Here is a 25,508-nt window from a genome sequence, read left to right on the forward strand (position 1 = left end):
TGTGTCACAGCATGCTAGGCTTCCCTGTCCTTCATTATCTCCCAGAGTTTGCTCAAACTCATGTCCATTGAGTTCACCCAGGCTACCCAGGTTGATTTCCTGGGCAGAGAACTAAGATCTCTTCACACCACCGCTCACTGCTGTCTCCTCAAGATCAAAATATTCTTAAGTGGTTCATGGAAGAGTAATATGCATGTGTTTGTGAAAAAGTGAAAGAGTTAGTCACTCAGTTGTATCTGACTCTTTGCAACCACACAGGCTGTAGCCCATCAAGCTCCTCTATCCATGGAATTCTCCAGACAAGAGTACTAGAGTGGGAAGCCATTCCCTTCTCCAGGAGATCTGCCTGATGCAGGGATGTGTCTACAAATAAATGTTGATGTGTATAGCTATATATGTATGTCTTTGTCTGTATACATGATTTTTCTTTTTGGCCATACCATGCAGCATGTGGGATCCTGGTTGACCAAGCAGGGATGGAACCTAGACCCCTGACAGTGGAAGCACAGAGTCCTAATCACGGGACCACCAGGGAATTCCCTATATGTGATTTTATATGTGTGTGTATGTATGTATGTTTTATACACACACACACATGTAAAATAAAAGAGAGAATATGAAGAAGAAAAAGAAACAAAATTAGCAATTGGTAAAGTTAGTGAACGAATATCAGAGAATTCTCTGTACTCCTCGTGCAACTTTTCTTAAATCTGAAATGACAGGAAAATAAAAGGTCCTAAAAATAATGATAATAAAGGATGATACTGTCACAATCTTTGGGTATAGAAAAAAGTCTTAATGGGGGATACAAAAAAGCACTAATCATACAGGAAAAAAATGATGAATTGAACTTCACTGGAACTAAGAACACATTCTTATATTAAAAAGACATCATTAAAAGAATGAAAAAGCAAGCCACAAAGAAGATATATGTGTAAAAGTAACAAAGGTCTTATACCCAGAATAAAGAACTCCTTATATCGATTAGAAAAAGAAAGATAACTCAACAAGATAATGAAAATTGAATAGGCATTCACAAAAGATATATAAATAACCAATTATCATATGAAAAGGTACTCAAAAGTAAGCACTGAAAATATTAAAACATTTTAAAATAACTGACAATACCATGTAATGGCAAGGAGTTGGGCAACTGCTTGCACTGCTGACAGAAAGTTAAACTAATATACAACCACTTAAGAAATCTGGCATTATCTAAAAGCACAAACCAACCTCTGTTTACCTCTCTAGCCTCATCTTCCATTACTCTTCCTGTCTGCCATGCTCCAACTCCACTGACATTTAATCAGTTCCCTATAACCACCAAGCTCCCTCCTAATTCAGGGCATTTATATAAGATTTTCTCTTCTATTTAGCATGTTCTGCCACTCTACAATGCACATTTATTGGCTTCCTCCCCAGCATTTACTGACAACATCTTTTCTAATAGTTCAGTTTTTATTGGGGTACCATGTGGTTCTATGAAGCCCTACAAGACCTTTTAGAACTAACACCAAAAAAAGATGTCCTTTTCATCAGAGGGGATTGGAATGCTAAAGTAGGAAGTTGAGAGATACCTGGAGTAACAGGCAAGTTTGGCCTTGGAGTACAAAAAAAAGAAGGGCAAAGGCTAACAGAGTTATGCCAAGAGAACACACTGGTCAGAGCAAACACGCTCTTCCAACAATACAAGAAATGACTCCCCACATCGACTCCACCAGATGGTCAATACCAAAAACTCAGATTGATTATAGTGCATGCAGCCAAAGATGGAGAAGCGCTATACAGTCAGCAAAATCAAGACCTGGGGCTGGCTATGGCTCAGATCATGAGCTCCTTATTGCAAAATTCAGACTTAAAGTGAAAAAAGCAGGGAAAATCATTAGGCCATTCACGTATGACCTAAATGAAAGCCCTTATGATTATATAAGGACTTGCCTGGTGGCTCAGACGGTAAAGCGTCTATCTACAATGCTGGAGACCTGGGTTCAATCCCTGGGTCGGGAAGCTTCCTTGGAGAAGGAAATGGCAACCCACTCCAGTACTCTTGCCTAGAAAATCCCAAGGATGGAGGAGCCTGGTGCAGGCTACTGTCCATGGGGTTACAAAGAGGTGGACACAACTGAGAGACTTCACTTTCACTTTCTATGATTATATGGCGGAAGTGACAAAGAGATTAAAGGGATCAGATTTGAGAGACAGAGTGCCTGAAGAACTATGGATGGAGATACAAAACACCGTACAGGAGAAGGTAACCAAAACCAAACCAAACCAAAGGAAATCCAAGAAGGCAAAGTGGATGTCTGAGGAGCCCTTACAGTAGAGCTGAGAGAAGAGAATCAAAGGCAAAGGAGAAAGAGAAAGATATACCCCACTGAGTGCAGAGTTCCAGAGAATAGCAAGGAGAGAGAGCAAAGTCTTCTTAAGTGAACAATGCAAAGAAAAAGAGGAAAACGATGGAATGGGAAAGACTAGAAATCTTTTCAATAAAATTAGAGATATCCAGGGAATATTTCATACAAAGATGGGCACAATAAAGCACAGAAATGGTAAAGACCTAATAGAAGTGAAAGAGAGCAAAAGAGATGGCAAGAATACCCAGAAGAACTGTACAAAAAAGGTCTTAATGGCCAGATAACCACAATGGTGGGGGGGGGGGGTGTCACTCATCCAGAACCAGACATCCTGGAGTGTGAAGTCAAGTGGACCTTAGGAAGCAATGCTGCCGATAAAGCTAGCGGAGGTGATGGAATTTCAGCAGAGCTGTTTAAAATCCTATAAGATGATGCTATTAAAGTGTTGCACTCAATATGTCAGCAAGTTTGGAAAATCCAGCACTGGCCACAAGACAGGAAAAGGTCAATCTTCATCCCAATTCCCAAGAAGGACAGTACTAAAGAATGTTCAAACTACCAGACAATTGCACTCACCTCCCATGTTAGTAAAGTTATGCTCAAAATCCTTCAAGCGAGGCTTTAGCATTATGTGAAACTGAAAACTTCCAGATCTTCAAGCTGGATTAGAAAAGGCAGAGGAACCAGAGATCAAATTGTTAACAATCACTGGATCATAGAGAAAGCAAGGAAATTCCAGAAAAACATCTACCTCTGTTTCACTGACTATTCTAAAGCCTTTGACTGTATCAGTTCAGATAGTGGCTCAGTCGTGTCCGACTCCTTTCAACTGCAGGAACCACAGCACGCCAGGCCTCCCTGTCCATCACCAACTCCTAGAGTTCACCCAAACCCGTGTCCATTGTGTCAGTGATGCCATCCAACCATCTCATCCTCTGTCATCCCCTTCTCCTCCTGCCCTCAATCTTTCCCAGCATCAGGGTCTTTTCAAATGAGTCAGCTCTTTGCATCAGGTGGCCAAAGTATGGGAGTTTCAGCTTCAACATCAAGCCCTCCAATGAACACCCAGGACTGATATCCTTTAGGATGGACTGGTTGGATCTCCTTGCAGTCCAAGGGACTCTCAAGAGTCTTCTCCAACACCACAGTTCAAAAGCATCAATTCTTCTGAGCTCAGCTTTCTTTATAGTCCAACTCTGACATCCATACATGACCACTGGAAAAACCATAGCCTTGACTAGATGGACCTTTGCTGGCAAAGTAATGTCTCTGTTTTTTAATATGCTGTCTAGGTTGGTCATAACGTTCCTTCCAAGAAGTAAGCGTCTTTTAATTTCATGGCTGCAATCCCCATCTGCAATGATTTTGGAGCCCAGAAAAATAAAGTCAGCCACTGTTTCCCCATCTATTTGCCATGAAGTGTATGGATCATAACAAACTGTGGAAAACTCTTAGAGAGGTGGAAATACCAGACGATCCTACTTGTCTTCTGAGAAACCTGTATGCGGGTCAAAAAGCAACAGTTAGAACCTTACATAAAAATGACAGGTTGAAAATTGAGAAAAGAATACAACAAGGCTGTTTATTGTCACCCTGTTTATCTAACTTATATGCAGAGCTCATCATACGAAATGCCAGGCTACATAAGTTACAAGCTGGAATCAAGATTTCTAGGAGAAATATCAACAATCTCAGATACGCAGATGATACCACTTTAATGGCAGAAAGCAGAGAGGAACCAAAGAGCCTCCTGATGAAAGTGGAAAAAGAGAGTGAAAAAGCTAGCTGAAAACTCAATATTAAAAAAACTAAGATCATGGCATCCGGTCCCCTCACTTCATGGCAAAAAGAAGGGGGAAACATGGAAGCACTGGCAGATTTCTTCTTGGGCTTGAAAATCACTGTGGATGGTGACTGCAGCCATGAAATTAGAAGACAATTGCTTCTTGCAAGAAAAGCTATGACAAACCCAGATAGTATATTAAAAAGCAAAGACATCACTTTGCCGACAAAAGTCTCTATAGTCAAGGCTATGGTCTTTCCAGTAATCATATACAGATGTGAGAACTGGACCATAAAGAGGGCAGAGTACTGAAGAATTGATGCTTTCAAATTGTGGTGCTGGAGAAGACTCTTGAGAGTCCCTTGGACTGTAAGGCAATCAAACCAGTCAATATTAAAGGAAATCAACCCTAAATACTCTTTAGAACTGAGGCTGAAGCTGAAGCTCCAGCTCCAATACTTTGGCCCTCTGATGTGAAGAGATGACTCATTGGAAAAGACCTTGATGCTGGGAAAGATTGAGAGCAGGAGAAGAAGGGGGTGCCAAGAGGATGAGATGGTTGGATGGAATCACCAATTCAATGGACATGAACTTGGGCAAACTCTGGGAGAAGGTGGGGGACAGGGAATCCTGGTGTGCTTCAGTCCATGGGGTTGAAAAGAGTCAGATGCAACTTGGCGACTGAACAACAGAAACAACCACCTCCCCGTCAGGGAGCTTACATGAGCTCTCAGCCTCACCCACTAGAGCACAGAGAGAAGATGCAAGAAGAACCACAATCCCACAGCAGCCAGAACAAAAACTACAGTACAGAAAGCTAATCAGGATGAAAAAGCAGAGAGTATGTCCCAGATAAAGGGATAAGACAAAACCCCAGAAAAACAACCAAATGAAGTGGCGATAGGCAACCTTCTAGAAAAAGAATTCAGAATAATGATAGTGAAGATGATCAAGGAATCAGAAACACAATGGAGATGTAAGAAATATTTACCAAAGACCTAGAAGAACTAAATAACAAACAACCAGATATGAACCATACACTAGACTAAGGAATTAATAGCAGAACAACTGAGCCAGAAGAACAGACAAGTGACCTGAGGACAGAATGGTGGAAATCAGTGCTGCAGAACAAAATATAGAAAAAAGAACAAAAAGAAATAAAGACAGCCTACAAAGACCTCTGAGACAACATTAAACACACCAACATTCACATTATAGGGGTCCCAGAAGGAGAAGAGAGGGAGAAAGGACCTGAGAAAATATTTGAAAATATAATAGCTGAAAACTTCCGTAACATGGGAAAGGAAATACTCAACCAAGTCCAGGAAGCGCAGAGTCCCAGGCAGGATAAACCCAAGGAGGAACACACCAAGACACATAGCAATCAAACTGACAAAAATTAAAGACAAAGATAAAATAGTAAAAGCAAAAAGGGAAAAATAACAAATAACATACAAGGGAACTCCCATCAGGTTATCAGCTGATTTCTCAAGAGAAACTCTAAAGCCAGAAGGGAATGGCACAATATATTTAAAGTGATGAAAGAGAAGAACCTACAACCAAGAATACTTTACCCAGCAAGACTCTGTTCAGACTGATGAAGAAATCAAAAGCTTTCCAGACAAACAAAAGTTATGAATAGCTAACTTTTAAGTTATGAATAGCACCACCAAATCAGCTTTACAACAAATGCTAAAGGAACCTCTCTAGGCATGAAGTTCCTTCTTTAGGCAGGAAACACAAGAGAGGGAAAAGACCTACACAAAATAAACCTAAAACAATTAAGACTGGTAATAAGATCATACATATGGATAATTACCTTAAATGTAAACAGATTAAATGCCAGAAGAATGGACAAGTGACCTAAACTGGCTGGGTGGATAAAAACATGTGCCTGTATGCATTTCCATTTAACCACATCACTCTACTTAACCCCTCGAATTATATGTAATTACTTTATATTGTTAGGTCAATTATGTTTCCATTGTAACTTACAAATATAATTATCTTTTATTTTTTGTCTGGCTATTGATTGTGAAAATTGTTTTAAAAAGATGTTTTACTATTGTGATTATATAACTATTACTCACTTAATACCATTGTATTATGATTGGTCAACAGAAAATAGTAGAATTGTATATCACTAAAGCTACCATTTAATAGAAAAACTTCTAATCACTTTTTAAAATCAGATATATACCAGAATTACCTTGGAATTTTTTGAAAAATACAAATGCCCAGGTATTGCTTTTTTTCTACAAAGCTCCAGATGTGTTTCTAATGAGCAACCATATTTAAAAACTGGACTACATGATGATCTTTTACTTTTATCTAGTTTGTTTCATTTTTTCTATTTCATATTCAGTGCTCCCATTTCATTTAGTTTATGTTTTCCAATTTCTCTGTCTCTTTTTTTTATGTTCTTTCTCAAGCCTTTATCAAGCATAGTAGAAAAACCTTTACACATAAATACATAAATACTATGTGTAATTATGTATTTTAGAAAACTTACGACTTTTTTCCTAGCTAAAAAATTTATGACATTTTGATTCTACCTGTTTGATTTAGTATGAATCAAACTAAATATGCTAGATATCTAATTAAATGCTAGATATCTAATTAAAAAAAACAGATACACAACAAAGATTTACTATATAGCATAGGGAACTACAGCCAATATCTTGCAATAACCTATAATCAAAAATAATTTTAAATATGTGTATATGCATAACAGAATCACCTTCCTGTGTACCTGAAACACTGTAAGTCAACTACACTTCAATAAAATGTATACATTAAGAAAAAAAAAGAGTTTGCATTCTGAACCACATAAACATTGTACAGTGGTAAAGAACCCACCTGCCAACCCAGGAAACATAATGAGACGTGGGTTCGATCCCTGGGTTGGGGAGATGCCCTGAAGGAAGGCATGGCAATCCATTCTAGTATTCTTGCCTGGAAAAATTTCATGGACAGAGGAGCCTGGCAGCGTGCAGACCATAGGATCACAAAGAGTAGGACAGGACTAAATCGACTTAGCAAGCATGAAACATTGTATGTAATATTAAAACAAAGCAAATCAAAAAGAAATATCAAAAAATCAAAAAGAGAGGCTTCCCTGGTGGCACAGTGGTAAAGAATCTGCCTGCCAATGCAGGAGACATGGGTTCAATCCCTGATCCAGGAAAACCCCACATGCTGTGGAGCAACTAAGCCCCGGTGCCACAACTACTGAAGTCCATGCGTCCCACAGCCTGAGCTCCACAGGAGAAGCCACTGCAATGAGAGGCCTGTACACCGCGACTAGAGAGTCCCCCACTTCCCACATAGAGAAGAGCCCACGCAGCAATGACGACACAGCGCAGCCAGAAATAAATAAATCAAATAACTTTCTCAAAGACTAAAAAGAGGCTGAAAACAGTGGAATAAATTTTTTCAGAATACTGAGAGAAAATTTTCTCAATCTAGACTTCTACATTGAGCAACACCATCTTTGAAAATCAGGGCAGGAAAAAAGACTCAGACAACAAGAACAGAGCTTAGGACTGAATGGCCCTCACTGTAAGAAATTCTCTGAATAGAAAAGGCAGGAGAAAAATGATCCCAAATGACAGACTTTACAAATTTAAAACTCAGAACTTATTATTTATATCTTTAAGATATAAAAGAAACTGGAGTGTGGAATGGGGCAGGATGAGATAGGAAAGGGAAATATAAGTAGATATAATCCTACATTTACACCCAAAAGAGGAAGCTCCTGCCCTAAGTCCTACACTTTAGAAGATTACACCTATCAAAATACCAAAACATCAAAAATGTCAAAACAAAAAGATAGCAAGTAACTAATTGAGTATACAGGAATTAATAGAGAGGGACTCACACACTGAACTGAGGCCTCCCCACCCTAAAAGCAAACAATGAGGAAGAGAAGGAAGAAGGCAAACACAGCCTCTGTGCTGGGAAACCAAGATAAAAATATCTAATTTTACTTAAAAATGGCCACCCCCCATTTCCCAAAGAAGTCTCTAGGCACCTAGATTAACCCATAAACCGTATTTCCTCCTTCTCCTGGGTTTGAGTAAGATAGTTTGAGTAGATACTGAGAACTGCCTGTAAATCTTCAGTTTAAAAAGTAGAATATGGGGAAGGTGAACTCATCTGTCCGGTGTTTCTAGGGAGTTTCACATTAGTGCCCACCTGAGATTCAGAGACCATTCTGGCCCAGCTTCCACCCTGCCAACACCAGGGGCAGCATTTCTCCTTTAAAAGCTGGCTGAGCCCTGGGTAGGAAAGTACATCAAGCTGCTGACGTAAACTGATTTATAACTTTTTAAGAGTAAGACATTAAGAAAAAAAGCTAACTTCCATCTGTATTCTTGCCCTAGGTCATACAAATGTTAAGAGTGAGAGTCTATGGCTCTAGGGTTGAACAGTACACTCACTGTCAGTTACCTTAACTGCTGTGCTTTATAACATGTGTTCCATAGAGTATCTTGCAGGTAACAAATATTACATCAAAAAGGATGATGAAAAAAAAAAAAGAAAAAAAAAAGGATGATGAATGAAAAACAGAAGGAAGGAAAGGAGGTAGAAGGAGGCTAAAAAAACTAAGGTTAATGCTTAAGGTAAATTGATCACTTACCATCATTTTTTAATTCCTTTCTATGCCAAGAAGCTCATTTACCACACAAACCCATGGAGTATGATTCCTATAATAAAAAAAATATATAGTACATACTGTTAGCCATAACACTGTCATAAAATCATATTTGTTTATAAAAAGATAAAAATGTCATTCCCATTTTCTCATTATATTCAACAACAACAAAAACATTACTCCTTTCTACGTCATTTGGTTATACTATAGCATGTTTTATGCTGAACAATACCTCAATGCTCTCCAAAAATAATTAAATGAAAGAGAAAAAGTATTAATTACATAAATAGTCTCTGATATCCTAATCTGGAGGCTTCAAAGTTTTTTTACTATAATCTATAAACACGTACTTTATATTGACACAAAGTTTCATGAAGTAACATTTACCTCTATTGTGAGAGATGCACTCTAATATTTCCTACTCTATTTCATTATTTAAATACTGTTTTCACTGAATACTGTTTCACCCACTAATGAATTTCAACTCGATACATAAAACACTGTGTAACCTCTCCTTAGGAACTTTCAACAACTGAGATTTGATCAGAATATCTTAATTATAGGTTACCTACAGGTCTATACAGAACAGATCCTACTTTTCAGGGAACCTATTCAATGGTGGTCAAATCTTCATTCAAAGAAATCCAAAGCTAGGAAACTAGATTAAAAAAACAACAAGAGGACAGAGAAATTGCAAGAAACAGTGGCTTAATCCTGTAAGAAAAGCTGCTGAACAAAGAAAAATAAGCAGCAACTGGAACCCAACTTTCTGGGACGACGGCCTTGGTCACTTATCTTCACCAAGTGAATCCACTTCCTTTTAAATGCAGCACTTCAAATGAAAATGTATGTTCCAACAAAAACTTACATACAAGTATTCATAGCAATGTTATTCCTAATAGTGAAAAAGTGGAAACAACCCAAATGTCCAAAAACTGATGGATAAATAAAATGTGCTATATCCATTCAAGGAAAACTTATTCAGCCATTAAAAAAAGAAAATGCTTGTACATGCTACAACATAAATGAATCTTAAAAACAAGATGCCAAATGAAAGAAGCTGGTCATAAACAACTACACATTACATAATGCTATTTATATGTAATGTCCAAAATGGGCAAATCCATAGAATCAGAAAAACAGATTATTGCTTGCCTAGGGCTACAGAGTTAGAGGAAATGGGAGTTACTGCTAATGAGTACAGCGTTTCTTTTGGGGATGATGAAAATGTTCTAAAATTCAACATGGTGGTGATTACACAACTCTGTGAATATACTAAAAAACACTTTTTAACTGGGTGATTTGTTGGTATATGGATTATATCTCAATAAAAATGTTACATTTTAAAAAATACACCACCTCTGTTCACAACTCTCCAACGCCTCTATGTCTCATGCAAAGTCAAAGTCAAAGTTCCCACAGTGGGAGTGGGCACCCTTGTCTTGTTCCTGATTTCAGGGGAAATGCCTTCAATTTTTCACCATTGAGGGTGATGCTTGCTGTGGGTTTGTCATATATAGCTTTTATTATGTTGAGGTATGTTCCTTCTATTCCTGCTTTTTGGAGAGTTTTAATCATAAATGAGTGTTGAATTTTGTCAAAGGCTTTCTCTGCATCTATTGAGATAATCATATGGTTTTTATCTTTCAATTTGTTAATGTGGTGTATTACATTGATTGATTTGCGGATATTAAAGAATCCTTGCATTCCTGGGATAAAGCCCACTTGGTCATGGTGTATGATTTTTTTAATATGTTGTTGGATTCTGTTTGCTAGAATTTTGTTAAGGATTTTTGCATCTATATTCATCAGTGATATTGGCCTGTAGTTTTCTTTTTTTGTGGCATCTTTGTCTGGTTTTGGAATTAGGGTGATGGTGGCCTCATAGAATGAGTTTGGAAGCTTACCTCCTTCTGCAATTTTCTGGAAGAGTTTGAGTAAGATAGGTGTTAGCTCTTCTCCTGAAATCAGGAACAAGACAAGGGTGCCCACTCTCACCACTACTATTCAACATAGTGTTGGAAGTTCTGGCCACAGCAATCAGAGCAGAAAAAGAAGTAAAAGGAATCCAGATAGGAAAAGAAGAAGTGAAACTCTCACTGTTTGCAGATGACATGATCCTCTACATAGAAAACCCTAAAGACTCTACCAGAAAATTACTAGAGCTAATCAATGAATATAGTAAAGTTGCAGGATATAAAATTAACACACAGAAATCCCTTGCATTCCTATATACTAACAATGAAAAAACAGAAAGAGAAATTAAGGAAACAATACCATTCACCACTGCAACAAAAAGAATAAAATACTTAGGAGTATATCTACCTAAAGAAACAAAGGACCTATACATAGAAAACTATAAAACACTGATGAAAGAAATCAAAGAGGACACAAACAGATGGAGAAACATACTGTGTTCATGGATTAGAAGAATCAATATTGTCAAAATGGCTATTCTACCCAAAGCAGTCTATAGATTCAATGCAATCCCTATCAAGCTACCAACGGTATTTTTCACAGAACTAGACCAAAGAATTTCACAATTTGTATGGAAATACAAAAAACCTCGAATAGCCAAAGTAATCTTGAGAAAGAAGAATGGAACTGGAGGAATCAACCTGCCTGACTTCAGACTCTACTACAAAGCCACAGTCATCAAGACAGTATGGTACCGGCACAAAGACAGAAATATAGATCAATGGAACAGAATAGAAAGCCCAGAGATAAATCCACGAACCTATGGACACCTTATCTTTGACAAAGGAGGTAAGGATATACAATGGAAAAAAGACAACCTCTTTAACAAGTGGTGCTGGGAAAACTGGTCAACCACTTGTAAAAGAATGAAACTAGAACACTTTCTAACACCATACACAAAAATAAACTCAAAATGGATTAAAGATCTAAATGTAAGACCAGAAACTATAAAACTCCTAGAGGAGAACATAGGCAAAACACTCTCCGACATAAATCACAGCAAGATCCTCTATGACCCACCTCCCAGAATATTGGAAATAAAAGCAAAACTAAACAAATGGGACCTAATGAAACTTAAAAGCTTTTGCACTACAAAGGAAACTATAAGTAAGGTGAAAAGACAGCCCTCAGATTGGGAGAAAATAATAGCAAATGAAGAAACAGACAAAGGATTAATCTCAAAAATATACAAGCAACTCCTGAAGCTCAATTCCAGAAAAATAAATGACCCAATCAAAAAATGGGCCAAAGAACTAAACAGACATTTCTCCAAAGAAGACATACAGATGGCTAACAAACACATGAAAAGATGCTCAACATCACTCATTATTAGAGAAATGCAAATCAAAACCACAATGAGGTACCATTACACGCCAGTCAGGATGGCTGCTATCCAAAAGTCTACAAGCAATAAATGCTGGAGAGGGTGTGGAGAAAAGGGAACCCTCTTACACTGTTGGTGGGAATGCAAACTAGTACAGCCGCTATGGAAAACAGTGTGGAGATTTCTTAAAAAACTGGAAATAGAACTGCCATATGACCCAGCAATCCCACTTCTGGGCATACACACTGAGGAAACCAGATCTGAAAGAGACACGTGCACCCCAATGTTCATCGCAGCACTGTTTATAATAGCCAGGACATGGAAGCAACCTAGATGCCCATCAGCAGATGAATGGATAAGGAAGCTGTGGTACATATACACCATGGAATATTACTCAGCCATTAAAAAGAATTCATTTGAACCAGTCCTAATGAGATGGATGAAGCTGAAGCCCATTATACAGAGTGAAGTAAGCCAGAAAGATAAAGAACATTACAGCATACTAACACATATATATGGAATTTAGAAAGGTGATAACGATAACCCTATATGCAAAACAGAAAAAGAGACACAGAAGTACAGAACAGACTTTTGAACTTTGTGGGAGAATGTGAGGGTGGGATATTTCAAAAGAACAGCATGTATACTATCTATGGTGAAACAGATCACCAGCCCAGGTGGGATGCACGAGACAAGTGCTCCGGCCTGGTGCACTGGGAAGACCCAGAGGAATCGGGTGGAGAGGGAGGTGGGAGGGGGGATCGGGATTGGGAATACATGTAAATCCATGGCTGATTCATATCAATGTATGACAAAACCCACTGGGAAAAAAAAAATAATAATAATAAAAAAAAAAAAAAAAAAGTTCCCACAGTGGTCAAAGTCCCCACACTCTAAACTTTCTAACTCCTCATACATCTCTGACCACATCTCCTACTCCTTTCTTCTCTGGTGTTCTTTGCAACTCAGCAACATGACCTCTTTAAGTTCCTCAACATGCCAGACACACTCCTGCCTCAGGTCTTTACACTTTAAAGTCCTCATCTGGAATGCTCAAGACTGACTCTACTTGCCCACATGTAACTTTCTCAGTGAGGCCTACTGAAGCACTCTTTTTTAAAATTGCAATCTGTTTATCCTGACTCCCACTACTGGAATTCCCTATCCCACTTCTCTAGAGCATTCATTACTTTACACTATTTAACTTACTTGGTGTACTGTCCATCTTTCCCTGCAAGAAAGTTAGCTGCATGATGATCTTTGGTTTTGGGTTATTGCTATAGCCTCAGAATATAGAACAGTGTCTGGTATCTGAGAGGCATTCATTAAATACTTGTTTACTAATGAATGAAACCCATGTTAAAGAATCTTTGCTCAAAATGTTCCCCTCTTCTCACCCTATACATACTCAAAGCCTACCAATTCATCAAGACCAACTCAAAAAAGTCATCTTCATGAAGCCCATTTTGATATCCCCAGCTGACAGAGATCTTCATCTGAATTCCCAGACTACTTGACCTATAATCATCACTTCCAAAAAGTAGGGAGAAGTGTGATACAGTAGAAAAAGTGTACGCAAGCACTAGAGTCAACCAAATCACTGGTCATATGACTATGAGAAGTTATTCAACCTCTTCAAATATCGGTATTCTAAACCATAAAAATGAAGACTAGATTGCTTACCCAAGAGAATTTTTTCCACACAAAGACCTATGTACAGATATTCAAAGGGGCTTTACTCATAATTTCTCCAAATTTCCCAAACATTTGGGAAACAACCCAAATGTTAAAAAGAAAAGATAATCTAATCTTGGTACATCTATACAGTAGAACAGAGAGCAATACAAAGGAATGAATATACAATAAAATAGATATCTCAGATAGTCTGCTTGGAAAAAGAAGCTGGATGCAAAAGAACACATTCTGAATAATTCCATTTATATCAAGTTTTAGAACATGCAAAACTAATCTCAGGTGGAAATATCAAAAGAGAGTTACCTTAGTTGGAGGGGAAGGGCTGGAAAGAAGTACAAGGGAACTTTCTGGAAAGATGGATTGAGGTAGCGGTTCATGACCATGTATAACTGTGTTCTTACTCACTGAACTGTCCACTTTAAAAAGGTGGGCATACTTTTTGTAAATTATACCTCAGTAAAACTGATCAAAGGACACACAGTTTGGGGGGGGGGGGCAGAAATGAAGGCTATCCTTAATTTATAAGGTTGTTAGGAGGATTAGATGAGAAACACTTCTACTGAAATCAGCACGACACAGTGAGAAAGACAGCACAATAATATGGGACTGAATCTCAATTTAGCAAATTATTATAGCTACTAATTGCATAACCTTTCACACAAGTCATGAATCCCTCAGAACTTCAGTTTTCTCTTGAGTAAAGAGAACTGTATCTACTTTACAGTTAAATGGTAGCACACTAGAGTTTCTACTAGTTAACACAATATCGGTTACATAACAAGTCCGCAAATGGTTTTTTAAATAAGACATAAAGACCAGCACATAATAGATGCTCAACTGGTGTTATATTCTTTTCCCCATTTCCTTTGGATGACAATTTTCTCCTCTATTACATTTTAGAATCTTGAAAGACAACATCAGCATTTCAGTGATCTTCCTTTTCCTCTATTTAAGATATGTTTAAAATGCTAGGCACTGAACAAAGATTTTTAAGGAAAGGAAGGAAGTAGGCTGGCTTGTTGATTAAGCAGAATTACCTCTTTTGACCTTTTTCTTTTGGACATTCCAGAATCAATTAGTGAACTTTCCAATAAAGACAGCTGTAGGCTAGATACCAACAACTTTTTAAGGGAGACACAAATTTATGTATGAATATTATATGATCCACATGCACTGGAAAAAAGATTGGAAATAGAAAGAAGCAATGTGGAGCCTGGTGGAAAGACTCTTACATAACAAATGCTATAAAGATCCACACAGTCAGAAGGAAAGCAAAGAGAAGTGATTAGGTGGGAACCCACACCTGAAGGAGGGGACACAGAAGTAGGGGAATTGCTTGGGTTTGGAGATCCTCTTTGGAAAGAGAGGGGTTTGAACCACATATTGGGCACCCCAGGCCTAGAGTCTGAGACCAGAAAGACAAATCTCCTTCGCTGGTGTGCACACCAGTGGGATTGGCAGGGGAGCTGTGAGAAACTTGAATTCCACTCATTAAGGGCAGGCATACACTTGCTTCCTTGCTCCCAAAACAAGGCAGAGGAAGCAGTCACCAGCAACTGCCTGTGACTCTAGCTGGTTTCCACGACCACCCCAGTGCACGTCCTGGCCCATCTTGCTCCACCACACAGCTCCCCACTGGGGTGAAGGTCGACACTGTCAAGGGGAAGGGCACAGGTGAGGGGATGGTGCTGACTCAGACCCAGCTCTGCATCTGAATAAGGCAAAGGCAGCTACTACTGGCACTCCCAGAGGCAGCAGATGTGGAGCAGTGTGGACTCTGATGTGCCAAGACAGTCCCAGCGCATGTCCCAACCCACACTGTGTGGCTGCTCCAGCCCTTCTTGCTCCACTGTAGCTCCCTTCTGGGGAACGATGCCAATGCTGAGAGAGGAGAGAACATACACTAAGAGGGAAGGGAACCAGTTTGGACCCACCCTCAAGGCTTCTGCTCCAGCACCTTGGTGTGTCCTCTACTGAGCACAGAAGTCCTGGCTCACACCTGGTTCTGACTCTTGCTTCTCCTTCTACAGCCCCACCTCCCACCACAGTGACAGCTGCCAGCAAATTTGGGGTAAGATGTGACTTGTGCTCACTTCAGATCCAGCTCTCCCACCAAAGCCAAGAGGCTCACACAGACTGTATAAGGACACACCCACAAAAGGATACCCCTTTAAGATCACCATAGTTAACAGTTTCACCTAATTTTACAAAGACAGAGAAATCTCAGCAAAATGAGAAGACAGAATAATTACTTAAAGTGAAAGAAAAAGAAAAAAAAAAATAAACAATTTATCAGGAAAAGAGATCAAAACAGGAATAAGAATGCTAAATAAATTGGTGAAAGAATAGATGAACACAGAGAGGGTTTTAACAAGGAATAGAAAACAAAAAAGAACCAGCTAGATCTGAAGAATGTAATAAATGAAATTAAAAAAAAAAAACAAACTAGAAGGAAGTTAAGAGCAGAGTAGGTGATACAGAAGATTTGACAAGTCATCTGGAAGATAGAAAAATGGAAATCACCCAACCACAACAGTAAGAAAAAAAAATTTAAAACAGAACAGTTTAGGCAACATCTAAGAAAACATCAAGTATATTGAGATTTGCATTATAGGGGTCCCAGAGGGAGAAGAGAGAAGGAAAACATTCAAAAGTGTATTTGATAAAATTATGGCTGAAAACTTTCCAAATCTGAAGAAGGAAACAGATAATCATATACAGGAAGCACAGAGGGTCCCAAACAAGATGAACCCAAACAGACCGACACCAAAACATATCATAATTAAAGTGGCAAAACTTAAAGAGAGAATTCTAAAGGCAACAAGAGAAAAACAGAGTCATATACAAGGGAACACCCATAAGGCTTCTGTAGAAAGCCTGCAGGCAGACAGGAGTGGCAGGAAATATTCAAAATGCTGAAAGGGAAAAACTAGGATTTTTCCCAGCAAAATTATGAGTCAGAACTGAAAGAGAGATAAAGAACTTCTCAGACAAGCAGAAAGTAAAAGAGTTCACCAACTCTAAACCAATCCTAAAAGACATGTTATAAGGTCTTTCCCTAAGTGGAAAAGAAAAGACTACAACAAGAAGTAAGAATTTATATTAAAGGGAAATTCCACTATTACAGTAACCATTTAGCCCTCACTATTAAAGGCTGTGGTATGGTAAATATACAGCAAAGGCTAAGGATCAACCATTTAAATAACTCAGCATAAAAATGAAAAGATAAAAATTGTAAGATCAACTATAACTACAATGAACAGTTAAGGGATACACGTGAAGACGTAAAATATAATGTAAAGAATACAAAATATAGTGGGGGTGAGAAAAATGCAGATCTTTTAGAATATGTTTTGATTTAAATGACTACCAGTTTAAAACAAGAAGATATACATTAACACATTCTTTTCAAGTGCACAAGGAATGTTCCCCAGAATAGATCATATGCTAGGCCACAAAACAAGTCTAAACAAATTGAAAAAAGTTTATATCAAGCAATCTTCTAACTACAATGGTATGAAAAAAGAATCAATTACAGGAAGAAAACTGAGAAAAACACAGACACATGGGGACCAAGCAGTATACTAATAAAAACAACAAGGGATTAATGAACAAATCAAAAAGGATATCAAAAATTACCTTCAGACAAATGAAAATAAAAACACAACTCTCCAAAACCTGTGTGATGCAGCAAAAGCAAATCTATGAAGGAAGTTTATAACAATATAAGCCTATGTTAGGAAACAAACAAATAATCCAATCTAGCATCTAAAGTAATTAGGAAAAAAAAAAGAACAAAAAGCTCAAAGTGAGCAGAAGGAAGGAAATAATAAAGGCCAGAGAGGAAATAAATAAAATAGAGACCAAAAAATAGAAAAGATCAATTTAATCAACACTTGGTTTTCTGAAATGACAAAATTTAAAGCCTTTAGCCAGGCTCATCAAGAAAAAAAGAAAGTGGATCCAAATAAACAAAATGAGAAATTAAGAGAAGAAACTACATCTAATATCATGGAGATACCAAAAAAAAAAAAAAAATCGTAATACTACAAAGTCATATGAGAATATGGCAACAAACTGGACAACACAAAAAAAATGGATAAATTTCTAGAAACATAAAACTTCTAAGACAGAATCAAGAAGAAATAGACAACCTGAACAGACCAATCACTAGCAGTGAGATTGAATTAGTAATAAAAAAAACTGACAGCAAACAAACCTTCAGGAACTGATGGCTTCATAGTGGAATTCTACCAAACACATGAAGAACTAATATTTATCCTTCTCAAACTATTTCAAAAAGTGAAGAGGAGTAAATACTCCCAAATTCATCCTACAATGCCACCATCATGCTGATACCAAAAAGAAACACAGATATTCCAGAGAAAGAAAATTATAGGGCAATATCTCTGATGAATACAGATGTAAAAATCTCAACATAATATTAGCAAACTGATTTCAACAATATATAAAAAGATCATACACATGATCAAGCAGGGGTTTTTCCGGGGATACAAGGATGACTCAATATCTGTAAATCAATCAATGTAACACACAACATTAACAAAAGGAAGAATAAAAATCACATAATCATAGCCACAGAAAAAAATCTGATAAAATTCAACATCCATTCATGACAAACTTTCGTCAAAGTTGGTACACAAGGAACACATTTGAATATAATAATGGCTATTTATGACAAATCCACAGCTAACATCATACTCAATGGTGAAAATCTAAAAGTTTTTCCTCTGGAATCAGGAACAAGACAAGGATTTCCACCTTTACAACTTCTCTTTAACATAGTATTGCAAATCCTACACATCACAATTGGACAATAAAAAGAAACAGGACACCCAAATTGGAAGGAAATAAGTAAAACCATCCCTATTTGCAAATGACATGATGCTATATACAAAAAACCCTAAGGTCCCAACCAAAAATCTATTACAACTGATAAATAAGTTTAGTAAAGTTACAGGCTACAAGGCTAACATAAAAAATATGTTGCTTTTCTACACACTAATAATGAATTATCAGAAAGCAAAAAAAAAAAAAAAAATTCCATTTAAAATCACATCCAAAAAAAAAAATATATATATATATATATATATATAGGAATAAACTTAACCCAGGAGGTAAAAGACCTACACTCTGAAAACTGTAAGACACTGATGAAGGAAATTGAAAATAATACAAAGAAATGGAAAGATGACCCATGTTTATGGACTGCAAGAATTCATATTGTTAATATTACCTAAAGCAATCTACAGATTTATGCAATCCCTGTCAAAATACTCATGACATGTTCGCACTGAACTAGACCAATAATCCTAAATCATTTAGAATCACGAAAGAAACTGAATAGCCAAAGCAATCTTCAGAAAGAAGAACAAATCTGGACTCACACTCCCTGACTTCAGACTACACTACAAAACTACAATAACCAAAACAATATACTAAAGGCACAGAATCAGACACATGTATCAGTGGAATGGAATAGGGAGCCCAGAAAAAATCCCACGCACTTATGGTCAGTTAATTTACAACAGAAGAGGAAGGAGTATACAACAGGAACAAAGACAGTCTCTTTAATAACTGGTGATGGGAAAACTGGACAGCTACAAGTAAAAGAAAAAACTGGGACATTTTCTCACTCCAAATACAAAAATAAACCCAAATGGATTAAAGACCTACATGTAAGACCAGAAACCACAAAATTCCTAGAAGAAAATGCAGGCAGAACATCTTTGATATAAATTGAGGCAACATATTTTTGGATCTGTCTCCTAAGACAAAGGAAACAAATGGAAAAATAAGCAAATGCGACCTAATTACACTTACTTGGGTGAACTATAATTTGTAGATTAATCAATACATTAAGGGATGTGTGTAGCACAAATTTAAATACCACAAAAGATTTCTGAGGAGCCATCCATTTAAATAAAAAATCAATAGAGTGAGCAAGCACAGAAGTGTCACCAAAAGCCCAAGTCGGGTTAAATGCCACATTGTGTCAGGTTAAAAATGTTATACTAGGGCTTCCCTGGTGGCTCAGTCATGGAGAATCCACCTGCCAATGCAGGAGACATGGGTTTGCTCCCTGATCTGAGAGGATCCCACATGCCTGGAAGCAACTAAGCTTGTGTGCCACAACTATTGAGCCTGTGTCCTAGGGCCCGGGAACCACACCTAGGGAGCCCACAGGCACCACAGCTGAAACCCACGCTCCACAACAAGACGAGCCACCACAATGAGAAGTGTGCACGCTGCGACTAGAGAGCAGCTCCAACCCGCCACGCCTGGAAAAAAGCCTACAGCAATGAAGACCCAGCACAGCCAAAAAAATAAAATAAATTAAAAAAACGTTTTAAAGGCTATGTTCTCGTTTCTCTCCAAAAGACACATAAATGGCTGGTGAGAGCATCAAAAGATGTTAAACAGTATTAGTCATTAGTGAAATACAAAGCACAACCTAACAACTACAGTGAGATACCTCTTCACAAATACCAGGATGGCTATAATCCAAAATCCAAAAGACAAAAGACAAACAAAAGCAGTGTTATAGATGATGTGAAAAATTGGAACCACCATGCACTGCTGATTGTGAATGCAATATGGTGCAGCTGGTTCTGTAAACAGTCTGGCAATTCCTAGAGTGGTTAGATACAGAGTTACAGTTCAGTTCAGTCGCTCAGTCGTGTTAGACTCTTTGCAACCCCATGAATCGCAGCATGCCAGGCCTCCCTGTCTATCACAAACTCCCGGAGTTTACTACAAGCCATCAATTCCATTCTTAGATATACATGCTGAGAAATGAAAACAGGTCCACAAAAAAGCCTATACACAAATGTTCATAGAAGCGTTGTCTATAGTATTCAGAAGCTGAAACAATCCAAATGTCTATCAACTGATGAATGGATTAAAAAAATGTGGTACCCACACAATAGAATTATTATTAATTCATAAAAGAAATGAAGCTCTTGGAAAAGTCAAACTACCAAGCCAGGAAAAACATCAATGACCACCAGGGATTGAGGGGGAAGGACGAATAGACAGAGAAAAGAGAATCTTTAGGTCTGTGAAAGTACTCTGTATAATACTATAATGATGGATACATGTCATTATGTGTGTGTGTGTATGCTCACTCAGTCATGTCCAACTCTTTGCGTCTGTATGAACTGTAGCCTGCCACACTTCTCCGTCCATCGGATTTTCCTGGCAAGGATACTGGAGTGGGTTGCCATTTCCTGCTCTAGGCAATATTCCTGACCCAGGGATCAAACTCACATCTCCTGCACCGGCAGGCAGATTCTTTACTATTGAGCCACCTGAGAAGTCCTCACATGCCATTATACATTTGTTCTAACCCATAAAATGTACACCAAGAGTAAAGAGTAATATAAACTATGGACTTTAGGTCACGACAATTTGCCAGTGTAGGTTCATCAATCGTAACGAATGTACCACTCTGGCAAGGGATATTGATAATGGGGAGGCTATACAGGAGTAGAGACAGGGAGTACATGGGAAGTCTCCGTATTTTCCTCCTAATTTTGCTGCAATTCTAAAACTGCTCTATGAAAAGATTTCTATTAAAAAAAAAAAAAAAAAAGGATGGGGAGGGTTCTTATAGTGCTGCAGGAAGATCCTGAACTCAACTCCTCCTATGTATACAACAAATCTAAAACTATACATGAATAATTTCCTTGGAAAGGGACATAAAAACTTGGTAAAAAGAATTTCCACAACAAAGGGCAGTACATCAATACAGATACGAGAGGCAGAGGATGAGAGAGGCAGAGGATGAGAGAGGCAGAGATAGTTTCACCAAGGAAAATCCCAATACAAGCTGTGTCAATTCACAATCAGGAGGGACCAGAAGGTACGGATCTTTTCTCTGAAAAGTGAGGGATCTGAGCTCCACATCAAGCACTCCAGCCCCTTAAATAACAATAGAAAATATGTCCAGGAAACCTACAGAACTTCTGAGAATGGACAACCACTCTTAAAAACTCACAGGTAGATTTACTCAACCCAGAAATCAGCACAAAAACACCTGATTAAAAAGTGCACAGACCATAAGTGATGAGGACCCACTTTCTAATCTTGAAGTATCTGCCAGAGACCATAAGCCAATTAGAACACTCCCCAGGGACTGAACCATTGGCAGGAGCCTTCTCTTTTTTAAGATTTATTTATTATTGAGGTCACCTTGGCTTATACCGTTACATCATTTCACATACACAACATGGTATTTCTACTTGCGTATACCCAACAGTGTGCTCACCAAAAATTTAGATTCCATCTGTCAACACAGTTAACCACCTTTATCCATTTTACCCTACTCCCCTCCTGTCCCTTCTCCTCTGGTAACCATTATTCTGTTCTCTGTATCCACATGTTTCTTTTGGTTTGGGTTGTTCGCTTATTTTTTGTTTTTATATTTCACATAAGTGAAATCTTACAGTATTTGTCTTTCTCCCATGTGACTTATTTCACTGAGCATAGTACACTCAAGCTCTATCCATGTTGTTGCAAATGGCAAGATTTCATCTTTTTATGGCTGAGTAGTATTTCCTTATGTGAAATCTTCTTTATCCATTCATTGATGAGCATTTAGATTGCTTCCACAGCTTAGTGATTATAAATAATATGGCAATGAATATGGGGGCACAGTTATCTTTTCAGATTAGTATTTTCATACTCCTTGAATAAATACCAGAAAGTGGGATAGCTGGATCATATGGTAGATCTATTCCTAATTTTTGAAGAATGTCCATAATGTCTTCTAAAGTGCCTGCGCCAATTATAGTGCCACCAACAGTGCATAAGGTTTCCCTTTTCTCCATATCCTCACGAACATTTGTTATTTCTTGGCTTTCCAATAATAGCCATTCTGACTGGCATGAGGAGATATCTCATTATAGCTTAGATTTGCATTTCCCTATTAATGAATGATGTTGAACACCTTTTCATGTACCTGTTGTCATTTGTATGTCTTCATTGGAAAAATACCTATTCAGATCATCTGCCCACTTATCAATGGATGGTTTCTTTTTGTTGCTGTTGAGCTGTATTAGTTCTTTATATATTTTGGATATTAACCCCTTATCAGATACATCATTTGCAAATACCTTCCTCCACTCAATAGGTTGTCTTTGCTTTGTTGATGGTTTCCTTTACCGCACATAAGTTTTTTAATTTAATGTAGTCCCATTTGTTTACTTTTGCTTTTGTTTCCTCTTGTCTTAAGAAACTAATCTAGAAAGATATTGCCAAGAGTGATGTCAAGGAACATACTACCTATAGTTTCTTCTAGGAGTTTCATGGTTTCAGGTCTTACATTTAAATCATTAATTCATTTTGAGTTGATTTTTGTGTACAGTGTAAGACAGCAGTCTAGTTTTGGTTTTTTGTTTGTTTTTTTTGCATCTTGCTGTCAAGTTTTCCTAGGACCACCTGTTGAAGAAGCCATTCTTCCTCCATTGTATGAGCTTTGTTCCTTTGTCATAAATCAGTAGGCCATATATGAGTGGGTTTATTCTCTTCTACTGGTAAGTGTATCTATTTTTCTGCCAATGCCATGCTGTATTGCTTACTATGGCTTTTCAAAATAGTTTGCCATCAGGGAGTGTGATACCTCCAGTTTTGTTCTTTTTTCTCAGGATGCTTTGGCTTTTCAGAATCTTGTGCCTCCATATAAATTTTAATATTATATAAATTTCATAATTTGGGGCTTTATTTCTCTGAAAAATATCCCTGGAATGTTGACAGGATTGCACTGAATCTGTAGATTGCATTAGGTAATACAGCCTTTTTTAACAATATTAATTCTTCCAATCCATAAGCATGGAATATCTATTTATTTGTGTCTTCTTCAATTTCTTTCAACAATGTCTTATATATTTGAGTTTAAATGTCTTTCAAATCCTTACTTTTATTCCTATTATTTTACTGCAATTTCAATAGGATTCTTTTCCTAATTTCTCTTTCTGCTAGCACATTGTTAACATATAGTAATACAATAGATTTTTGTATTTTTATTTTGTATCCTGCAACTATACTGTAGTTATTATTTCTTTTCTTTCTTTTTTTGGCTGATCAGCACGTGGAATCTTAGTTCCTCAACCAGGGATCAACCTATGCCCCCTGCAGTGGAAGTGTGGAGTCTTAACAAGTGGTCTGCCAGGGAATTCCCCTGGATTTATTTCTAATAAGTTTTTTGGTGGCATCCTTAGGATTTTCTATTTATAAAATCATGTTATCCACAAATAGTGATGAATTTACATCTTCTTTCCAATTTGGATGCCTTCTACTTCCTTTTCCTGCCTGAGTGCTCTGGCTAGGACTTCCAATACTATGTTGAATAAGAGTGGCAAGAGTTGGCATCTCTGTCTTGCCCCGATTTTAGAGATAGCTTTAAGTTTTTCATCATTAAGTATGATGCTAACTGAAGGTTTGTTTCATATATGGCCTTTAGTATGTTGATGTATATTCCTCTTAAACGCACTGTGTTGAGAGTGTTTATCATAAATGAGTGTTAAATGTTGTCACGTGCTTTTTTCTGCATTTATTGAGATAATCATATGATTTTCAGCCTTCATTTTGTTAAAGTGGCATATCACATTTACTGATTTGTAGATGTAAATTTTTTTAAATCACTAAAATGTACACTTTAACAGTTGAATTTTCTATGTGAAATATCTCAATAAAGCTGCTTTTTTAAAAAAAAGGACTTATAATTTCCAAAATTTCAGTTACTACTTTCATACTTGTCCTAACTACCATCTGTACTATTATCTACATAACATTTCTCTATGAAAAGAACTACATTTTTACTTAAATTTTAAAAGGAAACATAACACCACCATAAATAAAAAAATCAGCTAATATAAAAAAAAAAGAATATGGCAAAATATTGGGAGTGCTACTCAAATTAAATTTGAGAACTCCAGGCTACAGGAAAACAATGGCCAAGCAGAAAATACAGCACACACACACAAAAAAGTTAGTAAGCAGGGAATGAACACTATGACTAACTGGGCCCAAGGGTTCTGAACAGGTTGCTGCCTGTGATAAACTGAAGTCTCACATGTCCTACCCTGCCCTGCAGTCCCAGAATGTAGAGACACCTGAGAGTCCTAGAGATAAAAATGTGAAGACTGGCTCAAGTGCCAGGAAAGGCCTCTGTCCTCTCTGAGTTCAAGCACACAGGTTCTGAAAAGGCAAGAATCAAACGGCAGGCCCAAAATAGGAAGAAGCCTGCTATTAGCATGACTCTAAAAAATATAGGCCCAACTAACCAAAGTAATGACAGTACATCTATCCATCTATGAACTGTCTCGTGTTTGTCAGTAAATTCTAGAAAAATCAGGGTTTCAATCAGTTATTGTCCAACATTCATAAAATTTATCACTCATGTTTTTGCCTTTTTAAAATAAAAGAAAATCTTGAGTATTTACTTTCTGAGACTGAAACAATGCTGATGTCAGCACACTCAAAACTACTAATAATTTTTCACATTTGCCAACTGGAAAGTAAGTGTATAATAGTAAAGTAAGTATTTTGAAAAGCAATACAAACAGTTTATAATTCCAAGTTGTTTAATGAGGTTTTCAATTCTGATCACTCCTATATTTATTACCATGAATACATCAACTAAGAGGTATTTCAAGCTGATTTTAGAAAAGGCAGAGGAACCAGAGATCAAATTGC

The 25,508-nt window shown here is 37.5% G+C and overlaps 1 protein-coding gene across 5 annotated transcripts in view; it reads right to left on the bottom strand.

Annotated features, from left to right (window-relative positions):
• Nucleotides 1-25,508, bottom strand: part of SCAPER (S-phase cyclin A associated protein in the ER) — a 396,679-nt gene that overhangs the window by 366,987 nt on the left and 4,184 nt on the right. For all 5 annotated transcript variants that reach the window (XM_061158921.1, XM_061158918.1, XM_061158919.1 and 2 more), the window contains exon 2: nt 8,780-8,846. In XM_061158921.1, the coding sequence (XP_061014904.1) occupies nt 8,780-8,785 (6 nt within the window). In that variant the 5' untranslated portion in view covers nt 8,786-8,846. The remainder of the gene's footprint in view (nt 1-8,779; nt 8,847-25,508) is intronic.

Source organism: Dama dama, chromosome 13 (genome assembly GCF_033118175.1).
Source record: "Dama dama isolate Ldn47 chromosome 13, ASM3311817v1, whole genome shotgun sequence".
In the NCBI taxonomy this organism is placed as follows: Eukaryota; Metazoa; Chordata; class Mammalia; order Artiodactyla; family Cervidae; genus Dama; species Dama dama.